The following is a 14,777-nucleotide window of genomic DNA, read 5'->3' on the forward strand; positions in this document are numbered from 1 at the left end:
ATCATATTAACAGTGTGGAAGTTGAGAATTAAAAAAAATTGTTTGAATTAATACAAGAAGAACACTGGGATTAATAATTAAAAATAAATAATAGTTACGCTTTATTTCCAGGATAGAATTACATGCCAATATTTCGCATGTGAAAGAAGTATTGCTGTTCTAATAAATCCTTAACCTATTCTCGAAATAAAGCGTGACTTTTATAGAGGTGTTATCGCGATTAAGCAAAGAAAATCGTCTGCTTAAAAATAGATAATAAAATTAAATCTTACATATTATGCAATACTTAAGACGTGGTCTATTGAATAAGCAAATAAATAAACAAAGCTTCAGAAGACACAGATCTATACAAAGTCAAAACTAACAGAGGAAATCTAGGTTGGATCAGCTGTTCGCCAAGGAGACAGCCTAACCTTGCTTGTTTATCTCATTACGAACAAAAGTCGAAAATGCTAAAGAAACTACAAGAGGATATACGCAGACTACATAGTACTCCTCGCCGACAGTGAAGATAATCTGCAGTGCCAACAGTTAAATATCAGGACCAAAAGAAGAAACAACCAAACTATAGAACAACCCATGTCATTTAACTATTTCTAGCAATTGAAAAATCATAAAGGCAAGGAAAGTTGGGTGCTCATGGGACGTAAAATGGCAAAACAAAGCAGCTATAAACAGCAGCTGAAACAAGAGCAGACATAAACAAGATGAAGCAAATTTTGAGAAGTTTTGAAAAGGTGGACAGAATAAGGAGTGACGAAATATGGCACACATATGAGACATCATTTAGTGTGCTCGGCAGAAAGAGATACTGGTTAATAATTAATTTTACAAGAAAAGCTTTTAATTTGTTAAATGATGAGGCGTTAAAACGCCCACATCTCTTAAGAAATGGTGCCTTTGACCGTGACAGAAAACGAAACCGACAAAACAATAATGGGAAATGTACCCATATTCTATTGTCTGAAGAGTCGACGTGCTCGTCTATGGCTTTTCATTCAGTTGGTAACCGTTTTTCTGGCCAGTTTCTGCCTGCCCCTCGTTATCCTCGCACCAAACGATGCGTTGCCACAAAAATTGCTCTTACATCCTGTGTTTAGAACTAACTGGTTGCGAGGCGAACATACTCGACCAGAAACACGACACTAATTTTATTCTATCGTCGAGGCAGCAACAACAAACAGAAGCCAAAAGTTACACGTTCTTCGACATGGACCAGTGAGGATGCAGGAAGAAGACAAAAACCAAGAAGAGTCGATAAAACCACCGGGTGAGAGGCCAACTCATACCTCTTCTGGTAAAAAAATTCTGTCTCTTAGTTAAGTGGTAATAGACATATTTTTGAAAATGTTAAAAATCGTTTCCGTACATCATATCTAAACAAAGAAGTAGTACAACACCCTTGGCAAGTTATTTTAAAAAATGGCCTGTTTAGTCTAGATATACAGTGTGTCCCCAGATTGTGTCCCCGTAAGGTATAATTGACGATAAATTTGTGAATTCAAATTCCATCTTTTGCAATTAAAGTCTGGATGTCATGAAGCGAAATATAACCAAGGTTTACGTCAAATGTCCTGAAAGTATCATAGTTAACACAAGAAGTTTGTTAACCGTTGCAGGTAAAGTGGTCTTTCTGAGCAATGTACAACAAAAGTTGATTACGATAAAATGTTTGTTATGTTAAATTATAGCGATATGCCGAATTTTATTAATTTAGCATATAAAAGAAAAAATGAGTTTTTTCTTGAAAATTTTTTTCTAATATTCCGTTTTACAATAAAAACAAATGATCTGAGTGAACTAACAATTATCATTTGATAGCTTAGCTTTAGCCTATCGTCAAATATTAATTAATCATGTTTACATTACAAGATAAAATATTTATAGTGCAGTGCTATGGATTGGGGGGAACATTAGTTACAATGCAGTTTTAAGGCAATTTGAGGAAAAAGTTGGATTTTTAGTAGATAAAAAAACAATTAAGAGAGTTGTTAAAAAATTTTCGGAAACGGGCAATGTGGAAAATAAAAGGAAGGAAAAAAAGCTTTTAGATGAGCATGATGCGGGGTCGATTGTTGCAGTAACGAACGCAATGGATTACGGTAAGGTGTCGTTAAGAAAAAGGGCAGTTCAAGTTGGTATAAGTAAATCCCAATTACAAAGAATTTATCGAGACAATAAAATATTGCCGTATAAACCAAAATTTCACCACACTATCGAATTAGGTGATGAAGCAAAACGTTTAGATTATTGTTTGTGGCTTGGGTACAAAATTTTGAAAGACAGAACTTTTTTAAAAAACATAATATTTTTGGACGAAGCATGGTTCACCACTAATGAAGTGGTTACATCGCAAAATTGTCGATTCTGGTCAAAGACTAATCCAAATTATCGCATAGCTTGTAAACGCAAGTATTCCCAGAAAGTGAATGCGTGGTTCATAAACGGCAATTTGAATCAACACCGATATTTGGAAGTACTAGAAAATTGTTTATTTAATTATCTTGGCGGCGTGGATTTAGAAGAACGCAATAAATTATATTTTCAACAAGATGGTTGCGGCCCACATTCGACCATTTTAATTAGAAATTTGTTAAATACGTTATTTGGAAAAAAATGGATTGGCAGATATGGTCCGCAACCATAGCCACCAAGAAGTCCGGATTTATCTATTATGGATTTTTATTTTTGGGGTTATGTAAAACAAAAAGTGTACACTAAAAATTTTAATAACAATTTAGAGACTTTAAAACAAAAAATTGAAACTGTTATTAGAGAAATTCCGTTGGACCATATTAGAAAAAGTTATAAATAATGTCGGAAAAGGGCTGAATTATGTGTTAGTGTTGGTGGTGGTATCATTGAATAAGCTTTTATGTTAATTTAGCTTAGATCGAAAATGTTTTGTTAATCTTATGATTTAAAAATCTGCATTTTGCTTTTATATCCTAAATTAATAAAATTCGGCATATCGCTATAATTTAACATAACAAACATTTTATCTTAATCAACTTATCCACTTCACCTGCAACGGTTAACAAACTTCTTGCGTTAACTTTGGTACTTTGAGGACATTTAACGTAAAACTTGGTTATATTTCGTTTTATGACATCCAGACTTTAATTGCAAAAGATGGAATTTGAATTCAAAAATGTATCGTCATTTATACCTTATGGGGACCCAATCCGGGGACACACTGTATACTAGATATACCACTTGCCATTTTTCTTTTCCTAAAAAATATTATTGCTTTTTCTGCAAAAAACGCGTTATGTAAAAAATTCATACTTTCGTATGTTATTTGTATTTCCTCCAAAATAATTTAACAAGTTTGTTAGAAGATGTGACACTCAATATCTCAGACTGGGTGGTTGAACATGAAGAACAGACTTAAACTGCATGCAACTTGCGTTTATTATAAAATTATTAAAAGTCAACAGCCTCCTTACTTGCTGCAACGCGTATCTTTCAGAAGCTATGTCCATAATATGAATGTAAGAAGGAAAGATGTATTGACGGTACCACACCGCGCCTCGCACCGATCCTTTTCCTACTAGATAGCCAAAACGTACAATGATCTACCAGTGAATCTTATGGGTTTGAGCTGTATTTCGTTCAAGAGTAAATTAAAATCCTCCCTCCTGCTTGAGTCATCATATCGCTTTATACTGGCTTGTCGTCATATTTTGTATTTTTTTCATTTTGTTTTATTGGTATTATTAAAAAGATTTTCATTTTTGTTTCATATGTATATAACTTATATATTCTGGATTAAGTGGAAGAGCAGTTGGTTAATAACCAAACTGAACTTCGTCCAGAAAATAAGTTTATTTTCTAAGAATGTATTATTTGTTTTTTCTTTTTTGCGACTTATTAATAAAGGCATTATTATTATTATATTACAATATCATTTAGAATCGTTCTTTGCCCACCTTTAGCTGATTCTTGTATCAAAGCCTCTTGTTACAGTCTAATTTATTCCAATGTTTTGTATTTATGTTGCTTGTAAATTTTTTTATATTGTAATTTTTTAAGCGACAGAATCTGGAGATCCTTTTTTCCCTTCCTATTCCTTCATTTGTACGGAATTATCATTATAAATTTTCTTTTCTTTCTATTCTTTTCTTATATTTCGCCTTCTCTTTAATAGATGTCATTTTCTTAATTCTTTACTTATTTTAAATTTCATACGGAAAAGTTATTGCGCGCAGGTCGAGTTTTTTTTTCGAAATTGGATTTAGGTTTTCGAAGAGGAAGTCTCACTCTTTTTGGTGGCACGAGACTCAACGTGTAACGTCGTTGTGTAGGCGTTTTGGTTGACATTTTGAGTGATTCATTTGGTCGTAATTTGATTTAACGCATCCGAATTAATCGGGATCATCACATCGACAATTTATTTGAGAACAAGTTTAAGTTCTTTCTTACGGTTAACCCGGCTATTTTGCGTTTTGAGTCGATTTACTTTTCACACGTGCGAAGCCTTTAACATCGGAGGTATGTGATAGTAATTTAATAGAAATTTAATCATTACTTATAATATTTGATAATTCCAAAAAAAATTTCTTTAACTTAATAATTTAACAATTCTTTTTCTTTCTTCTCTTTCTCCTCCTTTTCTAATTTTTTGTATCGTCCATTTACTAATTTTTAGGCCTCCTATTTTGGGATATTATTATTCCGGGAATAGTTTCTTTGGATTTTTACATTGGGATTTTTCCATTCCAAAAGAAAAAAAAAATCAAATAATATAATTGTATGGTGGAGTGCCTCCCCTCTGCCGACTCCGAATACTTTCCCTCTCCAGAGGAATCGCTGCATAAAGAAGAATCTTACCCGTATCAAGGTCAGAACGTATATGTAAAGTTATTTTGTGTTCTTTAATGTGTTGAATCGCTATAAAAAAAAAAGTTAATAATACTTATATTTGAGAATTTACTATAAACATTTAAAAATTTTACTTACCTTGCAAATAAATTATTTCAGATTGTAAGGTTAAAATCTAAATTTTGGGGTGATTTTTTTTTATTTATTTTTTTTTCTCGTCGATTTTTTTTTTGGTTTTACTACGTTTCAAAGGACAAGCTTGTACTTTAAACAAAACGTATCGGGATCAATTTGTTTCAGTTTCTTTTGTTGAATTTTTTTTATTACCGAATATTTTCTACAGTTTTTTTTATTTTCATTTTAAAGTTAATTTTAACTTCTCCCAAAACAGTGGGTTTCTCATTTATTTAAATTTGAGTTATAATACTTTAGTTTATATTTTCGAATCTTCATTTTTTTTTATTATTCAATTTCTTTCTACAATTCATTTTTTTTTGTTTTTAATAAACCAAATTATTTTTTTTTTGTAATATCAGGTGTTTTATAGAAATTTTGTATATGTGATCCTTGTGTGCCTATTCCTATTCCTGAACATCTACATTTCGTAATTGATGGACATCGCTGTAATAAATTACGTGGCGCCAAATATAAATTAACGAACCTCCCCGTCTTCACTGAGCTAGTTGAGGTTCGGCGGTGTTTTCATTTTTTTGGGTTGGCACGGAAGGGTTAAGGGAAAACCATCTTGGTCAAAAATTTTTTGTTGTTGATTCCGGTACGTAACGGCGTTATACTCTTTAAGAGCATCTGCTATGTTATCAATGTCCGGAGATTGTACTTTAAGGCAAAGTAAATCTTCGAGAGCTGGGCTTCAAATGCATGTGGGGAGATTTCATCGTTGGATGACAGATGTTAAATAAGCTAGATTTATTCATGAGTATATAGCAGTTTATCTTTGCGCTGGATTAGAAAATTTGCTAGAAGAAATTTTTATGCAATGTTTTCCATTTGACTCGGATGTAACACTTTCTGCAACTCTTTTAGAACATGCCGTTGCTAATAATTTAGATTTATGGGGGTTACTTCAACCTTATGCTCATTTAAATGCGGGAAGTATCGCTAAAGGTTAAATAAAACAATTCTAATGGTTTATAATATTGTGAGGATTTTTTTTGTCTAGGTGCTTTTGCTTTATCAATATGGGCTTCAGTATCCAGTGTGGGTTCCAGTAGGGATTCAGAGAGAGGTTCTCCTGAGCCATCTTTAATGTCGATTAATGTGTGTAGTATCTTTGAATGAACTTCAAGATGTTATTAGCAGGATGTAATTAAGAATTCCTTTGTGTCCAAGTTGAACTACTTGAACATGGGGAATAAGGGGGGAGCTCTGTACAAGTAAATAAATCATCAATGCAATGAGATGATTAATTTTTTTTCTGTAGGCATTATATTATGAAAGACCATATGTTGTGCATCCTCCATTAGTTGAATGGCTTCGCGTTGCAACCGCCGATGGGGAACAAGATACGCAGCTATTTTAGATAAAGATGATATCATGTAAGCAGCTCGATTATTGCTATCTACCGGTAGTTGCTTGTCCAGTAAGACCGTTTGGAAGAACCTAATTATATTTAATGTATATCTGGTGTCACAGATGGGGGAAAACCCGAGTTAATTGAAACGTGTGTCCCCGAAAGATATTTATCGCAAAAATTTAAAAAATTATCAGTCATATTGTTTTGCTGACTCAAGCTGAATAAATCGATTTATTCTTATCAAACCCGATAGGAAATAAAAAAAAACAACTATATGTATATGTTACTTGGTGTTTTCATAGAATTATGTTTCTAATTTTTAATGTTTCAACAAAAATTAACCACGATCATAATATAAATATCGCCTACTTCAAATAAACAATGAATTTTATAGATTTACTCATTCAGAAAACGTACTTTATAACTGCTGCAGCAAAACCGATTGGGATTGTTCATACTTGTGTTTATTAAAATTGGTTAAAGGTGATTAATTTTTTGCGATACTAAACCCCTCTCCTACCAAAATATCATTAGTGTGGAATCAAATCGTGTTTTAACACACATATAATTTAGAAAGTGGGTCAGTTAAGAGCCAGTCGTCGGGTTTTGTATTTTTAGCGATGTGTGAGACGAAGAAGAAAACGCCCTACCAAGGTAAGAGACGGTGTTTCGGTGAGTTCAAGTGTCCCAAATGCGAGAAGGTATGGACTTCCGGTAATTCTTGGGCTAATATGGGGCAAGAATGTAAATCGTGCTACATTAATGTTTATCCGCAAAAACAGGTAATGTAAATGAAGAAGGAAGCTGTATTTTTTAGTAACGTGCGTTGGGTTGAGAGTATTTCTTGTTTTTTGACTTTTTAGTGGCGTCTTAGAAAAAGAAAATCAACTAAATCATCATCTGCACATCTTAGGGATCTTTGCGAAAAGTGTAAAGCTCTCGGATTTTCTTGTATTAATTATAGAAGAAGAGGGACCTAGTTTTTATTTTTACTATCAGTACATTTTTTATATAAATAAAAGAAATAATTAGAAAGTAAACTGTAATTAAAAAAAATACATTAATGAAACATAAATATAAAGATATAAATAAAGAAAAAACAAGAAAAAATAATAAACAGTGTTTTATCCAAAAAGAAAATATTGCACCGTAAACACGGAATAACAAAAAATAAGCCTATTTACAAGAAAATAATTTCAGTCGAATTTATTTTAAAACGCTCGATTGCATTTTGGAACTTTGACCTCTTCGATTTTGTATCCGATTCTGTAAGGTGTGAAGTAATCCTGTTAAAACATCGTGATTCGGCAGCTTTTTAGCAAAAAGTAGTCTTTTTACCGAATCGTCATAAGTAAGTAGTGCAACCATATTTTGCAATAAAAACCCTTGGCAATATTCTAATAATTGCATAGCGTTATAAACTTTTGCGTGAATATACATCGAAACAACATTATCCAAAGCTAACATCGCGGCACATCTGCTCTCGCAATATCTTAAAAGACCATCTAACTGAAAAAAATTTGCTGCTGCCATTAACTCCAATACATCTTCAGGGGCAGGTTCCAAAGTCTGGCAACCTCCTTGATACAAAAATTGCATTACAATCTAGAAATAAAAAAATAAATTCCAAATTAAAAATAAAAAAAAAAAAATACTTGGAAAATATGATATCGAATATCATTAATTTGCACAGTTGGAAGTCCACCTTCACATAATTTCGAACTTAACATCGCTCTTAATCTTGGACTTGCCGTCACCAAAACGATTTTGTGCGCGTAAAATAATCTTCCTTCAACGCGAAATGTAACGTCGCTTAACTCGGGGTTATTAACATATTTCGGATCGATTCTAGAACTTGATGGATTCGAAAGTGTGCATTCTTTGATGGGTTTAATTGGTTCCCATCCGAAACACGTCGAGAAAATATCTGCCAATAATAAAGTTGTTCCTTCCTTCTATTAAAAAAAAAAAACAATAAAATTAAAATTCTTAAAATTCCATCAAACTTACTTTGCTATATCTAAATATATTAAAAAGTAATGGTAAACATTCTTGTACAAATTGCGAACTATAATCATCAGGACAAACTTGTAAAAAATCTTGTAAAAGCTGATCAATAACGCAATCTAATCGAGCTTCATGAGCCGCGCTTAAAGAATGCATCCAACAATGTAAAGTCCATGGGATTCCCAAAGATCTAATTTCAACTGTAATATCGAGATGATTATTTTCTGCGCTATGATACATGGCTTCTTGTAATGATTTGATTTGGGTTTTGCTAAATTCTGGGGTGGCATTTGAAGGACTCGATCGATTTGTCGCGGCACCTTCCGCCAACATCTCTTCAAGCGATAAAACCTCTTTATTTACAGAAGTCATTGGTTGCGATAACAACTTTTGCAATAAACTTCTTTGACCGTGTGCTGCAGCTACAGATATGGCACTATAACAACCTCTTTGAGCAGATTGTGAATAACACAAACTGTCTTTTATTTGGGTTGATAAAAAGGGATGAGCTCCGTTTATTAAGAGAAGAGAAACAAGGTCGTTACTTCCACTGCTACACGCAAGCTAAAAAATTTATTTTTGTAACTTTGTAAGGTTATGGTTCGTGTTAAAATACTTGTAAAGGAGTTAAAGTGCATTTATCTTCTGATAATTGTGCTCCCCCTTCAACACTAGCACCTCTTTCTAGCAACAATCTGGCGCATCGAACATGTCCTTTTGCCGCTGCATATGAAAGGGCTGTCCAATGTTGAGTCTCCCCATTTATTGCTGAAAAACCGGGTGTTGCACTTGGCGGGGTTTCCGCGTCAACTGAAGCACCAGCATCTAATAAAGCCTGAAACGCAATCAATTTGTGTAATGATAAAATATTTTTGTAACTTACAGTTAATGTAATATCATCATTGTTTAAAGTGGCCAACATTAAAGCTGTATGTCCTTGTTGGTCTAATGTATCAAGTCTTGTTGAAGAAGGTAGTAAAGGTATGGCTTGTTGGATGAGTTCTGGTCGTCCAGTTAACATTAATCTAAAAGCTAACTCAACCTGGAAATTAAAAAAAAAATATTACAAGAAAGGACTCAATATATATTTTACGTGTATTTGTCTTGTTGCTTCAATGTGATCATCTTCGCATCCGGTTAAACGTCTAACTCGAACTGCTTCTTCACCAAACGGTCTTACTGGACAATCAACTCCTGGTAGAAGTAATCGGGCTGCTTGCATGATATCATCTTTATCTAAAATAGCTGCATATCTATGTTCCCCATGGGCAGTTGCAACGCGAAGCCATTCAACTAATGGAGGAAGTACAACATATGCTCTTTCATAACATAATTCCTACAGAAAAAGAAATTATAATCATTTCATTGCATTGATGATTTATTTACTTGTACAGAGCTTCCCCCTTGTTCCCCATGTTCAAGTTGTGAACACCTCATAAAATAAAACAATGCCCGAACAGCTCTTGGGCACAAAGGAATTCTTGGCTGCATCCTGCTAATAAGATCTTGAAGTTCATTCAAAGATCCTACACAAGTCGTCATTAAAGATGGTTCAGGAGGACCTGATCCTCTCCCTGAATCCCTACTGGAACCCACACTAGATACTGAAGCCCATCTTGGTAAAGCCAAAGCACCTACACAAAAAAATCCTCACAATATTAAAAACAATTAGAATTGTTTTATTTAACCTGAAGCGATCCTTCCCGCATTTAAATGAGCGTAAGGTTGGAGTAACCCCCATAAATCTCCATTATTAGCAATGGCATGTTCTAGAAGAGTTGCAGTAAGTGTAACATCCGAATCAGATGGTAAACATTGCATTAGAATTTCTTCTAGCAAGTTTTCTAATCCAGCGCAAAGATAAACGGCTGCATACTCATGAATAAATCTAGCTAATTTAACATCTGTCATCCAGCGATGAAATCTCCCCACATGCATTTGAAGCCCAGCTCTCGAAGATTTACTTTGCCTTAAAGTACAATCTCCGGACATTGATAACATAGCAGCTGCTCTTAAACAAGCTTTGATACAAGAGTCAGCTAAAGGTGGGCAAAGAACGATTCTAAATGATAATGTAATATCGTGTTTAGTGCATATCCCGAGATTTGAAGCTAATCTTTGCGTTTCCCTTCCGATTCTAACTAAAGCGCGTTGTAATAAATACGATAATCTTGGAATTGTTTCAACACTAACTCTAGACATATGATCGCGACATCTTCCGGTTTGCAAAACCCTTAAGATGCAATGATTCGTCCATGGTAAATGTTGGAGTTCAACGAGTCTGTTGTGGGAATCGACCCAAACGAATTCATCGGCATTTGTTATGTTGGTGTTAATTGTTTCTAATGAAGAGTGTCTCATTAAACGTCTCATGGCTGGTTCTGAAGATTCTGAACCGGCACTTACGCTAGAGTATGTGCTTGTGGAGGTATGCGAGCGCATTGTTAATTGTTGAAGTGCGAGTTTTATATCTTCTAATCCACCATTTCCTGTCCATGGTACTTGAAGCTAGAAATTAAAAATAAAATCATAAGAAAGATGTGTGTATTTTTCATACTTTTGCCGGTGTTGCACGATGTCTAGATCGATTATGTTGACCATTAGTTCTTGTTCGCACCGGTTTTTGCACAACCCCACTATTTAAACGTTCCGGACAATTAGGAATACCTTTCGGAGATCCATTATTACTAGCATCTGACATGGATGCGTGTCCCGAAGATCGATTTTCATCTGATGAACTGTTACATTGCGCACGTTGTAGTCGAAGTTCTTGAACGCTAACATGGTGATGTGGTCGAGCTACGACTAATCTATGATTGTTGTTGATGATGGGTTCAACTTTCGGTCCAGTATCTCTTTCTGGAACCATATTTCCTGAACTATTCCCATAATGAGAATCAATAAGACATTTTGTGGTGGTATTTTTGTCGGTTTGTTCGCTAAACGATGAAGTTTTTACGTTGTTCGCCACGTAAAGATGTGGAAAGTGGTCCAGTTTTCGTTTCGGGGACACCATTCTTTCGGGAGAACCGTGATTATCGTGGGAGGAACAGATTTTAGTTGAACTGGGAATTTGATGGTCTTTATTTTGGTTATCTTGGGGCACATCAACCGGATGTTCACCTTTAGAGTTGTTTGATAATCTGAAATAAGTAAACAAAAAAAGATTTTTAATGAGAAAAATAATTTTTTTGGATGATTTCTACCGCTTGAAACTTATTTTATTGTAGATGTAAGCTTCAATTCCCAATGGGAAATCATCGGAACCTGTGTCGCTGTAACAATCCGGAAGTTGAACATCATTTATAAGTTGCGTTGCGTAACTATAAGTGTTTTTAAATAGAACGTTTACGATGTTACTCTTTTGAACCGAAGTTAAACTAGTTTCTTGGTCGATTAATTCATTTGCGACCACTTTTTCGCAATTTTCTTGATCATCAACGTAAATGATCGATTTATGTAAATTTGAAATCGTCTCACCAACTTTCTTCTCTTCAGATATATATGGTTTTATTGATTCTTCTTGGTTTTTGTCTTCTTCCTGCATCCGCACTGGTCCGTCCATGCCGAAGAACGTGTAACTTTTGGCTTCCGTTTGTTGTTGTTGCTTCGACGATAGAATAAAATTGGTGTCGTGTTTCTGGTCGAGTATGTTCGCCTCGCAACCTGTTAGTTCTAAACACAGGATGCAAGAGCAATTTTTGTGGCAACGCATCGTTTGGTGCGAGGATAACGAGCGACAGGCAGAAACTGGCCAGAAAAACGGTTACCAACTGAATGAAAAGCCATAGACGAGCACGTCGACTCTTCAGACAATAGAATATGGGTACATTTCCCATTATTGTTTCGTCGGTTTCGTTTTCTAAACTGCGCGCGCGAACTGTCACGGTCAAAGGCACCATTTCTTAAGAGATCTGGGCGTTTTAACGCCTCATCATTTAACAAATTAAAAGCTTTTCTTGTTTTCTTGTAAAATTAATTATTAATGCTAATTTTGCAAAAAATTGCAAAAATAATTGCATAACATTATTTTAAATTTTACCTATTTTCGATTTTTATGACTCTGTGTATATTTGGTTTTACAGCAATAGTAATTATAATGGTATGCAATAAAAAAGTTGATAATCATAAACAAAATGCCAAGAATTAACGACATTCCTTTCATGTTAGTTGATAAAAACTTTTTTGTAAGTATTTATTTTTAAATACAAATTACAAATTTGGTGTATTTGGAAATGGTTTTAATGTTAACTATCGGAAGTTCTTAAAACGAGCTTTTCACACACTTTCTTCAGTCGTTTTACTTTCTACGCCGCTCCTCTATTCGTTTTAGTTCTCATATTAGAACCCGTGCTCTAAGGAGATATCGGAAAAACAATACCCGAGTTAGTTCGGGAATGATGGGATTGTAGAAACAATAACTATTAGAAAATTAACCAGCGAAGATGGTAATTGTGTCAAGCGGACGAAGAAAGATCGTAAAATATAAAAGGTTTTATACCTTCTAGGTTTTGGTCTGAGGATTTCGTGATTTGCGTCGGTGATGCAAAGGGGGTTTAAAGGTCCTGAGAGGTGATCAACCCCTGTCCAATGCTCCTTAGGAGAGGCTGACTCCCACCCAGAAGGGGTTGACCTGCTTTGATGGGCCATTCTTCACATTCTTCCACGGTTTGAACACTCAATAAGAAAATACTCGACGCGTACGCGACGTATTTTTGAGAATTTCGGGCATTTCACTGCGATTCAATGTGGATTTCTGTCAGAAAGACACGCACGCACGGAGAGGACGAACGTTGGTAAACACGAGGGAATGGAGAAGTAAAAACAACGGTTGAGAGACGAAGAAGGCGCCTGCACTTGGTGAACCAATGCCGAGCGCCGCAAACAGGTTTTTGTGTGCTCAACAGGTAGTTTCGAGTCCTCCGAAAAATGACTTCGCTATCGAAACTCGCTGACATCGAGTCTGTTTAGGCCACGATTCATATTGTTAGATATTCTTTAATTAAAATATATTTCAATAAATTTTACTACCTATAATAATAATAATAATGCATCTTTGAGACCACAAAATAGATACAAGAAAACAATAGTAATAATTCTGATAAACATTAGACCATTATTGATCTTAAATCCCTCGCGATCTCTTAAATCAGACTCAAATCTCAATCAAATCCCAAAATTATTCTAGGATTTTGCATAAATTTCCATTACTATCTAGTGTCTTTAACCATGTTTTAACAGTGAAAGCAGTGTTCCTCGAGCTGACACAAATGTGACGTTCAGAAATGCATTTTCTAAACTTATACGCTTTAGGTGCATAATACGTAAAACACTTTTGACTTATCGCGTTATATCTGCTGCACCATACGAATAAAATTCTAGAGCGATTATCATGACCATAATCTACAACTCGTTGGATTTCTGGGTTAGAGTGATTAGAGAGATTGATAATACCTCATATTTTATAAATAATTGTTGACTTTGGAATCTTATATCCACATTAAGTAAAGGTTTTAAAATCAACCTTTGGATTGTGCGTAACTTTTCTAAGTAAATATCTGAAGTTGCTCCCTAAGCAATAATGCCGTATCTCAAATTTGCTTCAACAATTGCAAAGTAATATTATTAAGTTGACCTCTTATGCCATAATGCTCAAGCTTGGCCAACAATTGCTTATGATCCTGTGTCAAATGCTTTACGCAAATCTAAAAATATTGCCTTACTTAGTATAGAGTGAATCATCGACACCACTACATACACATTTAGACTCTGCTTTCCCTAAAACCAAATTGGAAATCTGATAAGCTCTTAAAACGCTCTAGAAAACTATTTAGACAACGATAAAGAATTTTCTCAAATATTTTTGTAAAAGTCGATATTAAAGCTATGGGTCTATAGCAGAAATAGATATTTCAGATTTATGCTAATAAAGATATTTATGCTATGCTCTAAAATTCTCAATATGCAAAAAATCATGACCATAGCTTTTAAAATCAGCAATTCTATCGGAGCAAAAAGTTTACAAAGGCTTTTTTAATTATACGTAGAAGAAAGCGGCCACGTGTGATGCATACTGAGGTCAGGTGGTCTTTTTTGACAGATATTACAAGTAAGCTGAATGATATGAATTTAGAACTTCAAGGACAGACTAAAACAATTTTTGACATGATGAGTTCTGTAAATGCCTTTAAACAAAAACTAAACATAATGTTATCTAGAACGATTTCACTTCATTTCCCAATATGACGTCTCAATTAAAAAATATTGCTGCTACCGATATCGATTTAAATAGGTATAAAAATGAAATTAAAAACCTAATTACAGAGTTTGACAATCGTCTTCAAGATTTTAAAAAAATTGATGATGTGGCACTTTTTAGTTAGAATCAGAAATCATAACACTGCAAAACGAT

General features: G+C 34.3%; 2 protein-coding genes and 1 long non-coding RNA gene across 6 annotated transcripts in view; 2 read left to right on the forward strand and 1 right to left on the reverse strand.

Moving 5' to 3' along the window:
- Window positions 1–4,094: 4,094 nt before the first annotated feature.
- LOC111414828 (odorant receptor 10-like) overlaps window positions 4,095–14,777 on the forward strand; it is a 37,023-nt gene continuing 26,340 nt past the window's right edge. The window contains exons 1-2 of the mRNA XM_071199733.1: window positions 4,095–4,494; window positions 4,652–4,843. Coding sequence (XP_071055834.1) covers window positions 4,756–4,843 — 88 coding nt within the window. The 5' untranslated portion in view covers window positions 4,095–4,494; window positions 4,652–4,755. The remainder of the gene's footprint in view (window positions 4,495–4,651; window positions 4,844–14,777) is intronic.
- Window positions 5,386–7,475, forward strand: LOC139431666 (uncharacterized). Of its 2 annotated transcripts, none has more exons than XR_011641718.1 (3): window positions 5,386–6,841; window positions 6,932–7,140; window positions 7,222–7,475. It is a non-coding gene; the product is annotated as an uncharacterized lncRNA (long non-coding RNA). The 2 variants fall into 2 exon arrangements; XR_011641719.1 differs by having other exon boundaries at window positions 5,600–6,841; window positions 6,977–7,140.
- On the reverse strand, window positions 7,387–13,202 carry LOC111414811 (ankyrin repeat and BTB/POZ domain-containing protein 2). Of its 3 annotated transcripts, XM_023046258.2 has the most exons (10): window positions 11,572–12,190; window positions 10,923–11,508; window positions 10,054–10,873; window positions 9,752–9,999; window positions 9,459–9,701; window positions 9,249–9,407; window positions 8,982–9,200; window positions 8,369–8,929; window positions 8,014–8,313; window positions 7,387–7,963 (listed from the first exon to the last, which is right to left on the reverse strand). In XM_023046258.2, exons 1-10 carry the CDS (start codon window positions 12,078–12,080, stop codon window positions 7,565–7,567), a joined length of 4,044 nt encoding a protein of 1,347 aa, XP_022902026.1. In that variant the 5' UTR covers window positions 12,081–12,190; the 3' UTR covers window positions 7,387–7,564. The 3 variants fall into 3 exon arrangements, with proteins under 3 accessions (XP_022902026.1, XP_022902027.1, XP_022902025.1); XM_023046259.2 differs by lacking the exon at window positions 11,572–12,190 and adding an exon at window positions 12,867–13,202 and having other exon boundaries at window positions 8,982–9,407; XM_023046257.2 differs by having other exon boundaries at window positions 8,982–9,407; window positions 11,572–12,194.

This window comes from Onthophagus taurus, chromosome 11 (assembly GCF_036711975.1).
Source record: "Onthophagus taurus isolate NC chromosome 11, IU_Otau_3.0, whole genome shotgun sequence".
Lineage (NCBI taxonomy): Eukaryota > Metazoa > Arthropoda > Insecta > Coleoptera > Scarabaeidae > Onthophagus > Onthophagus taurus.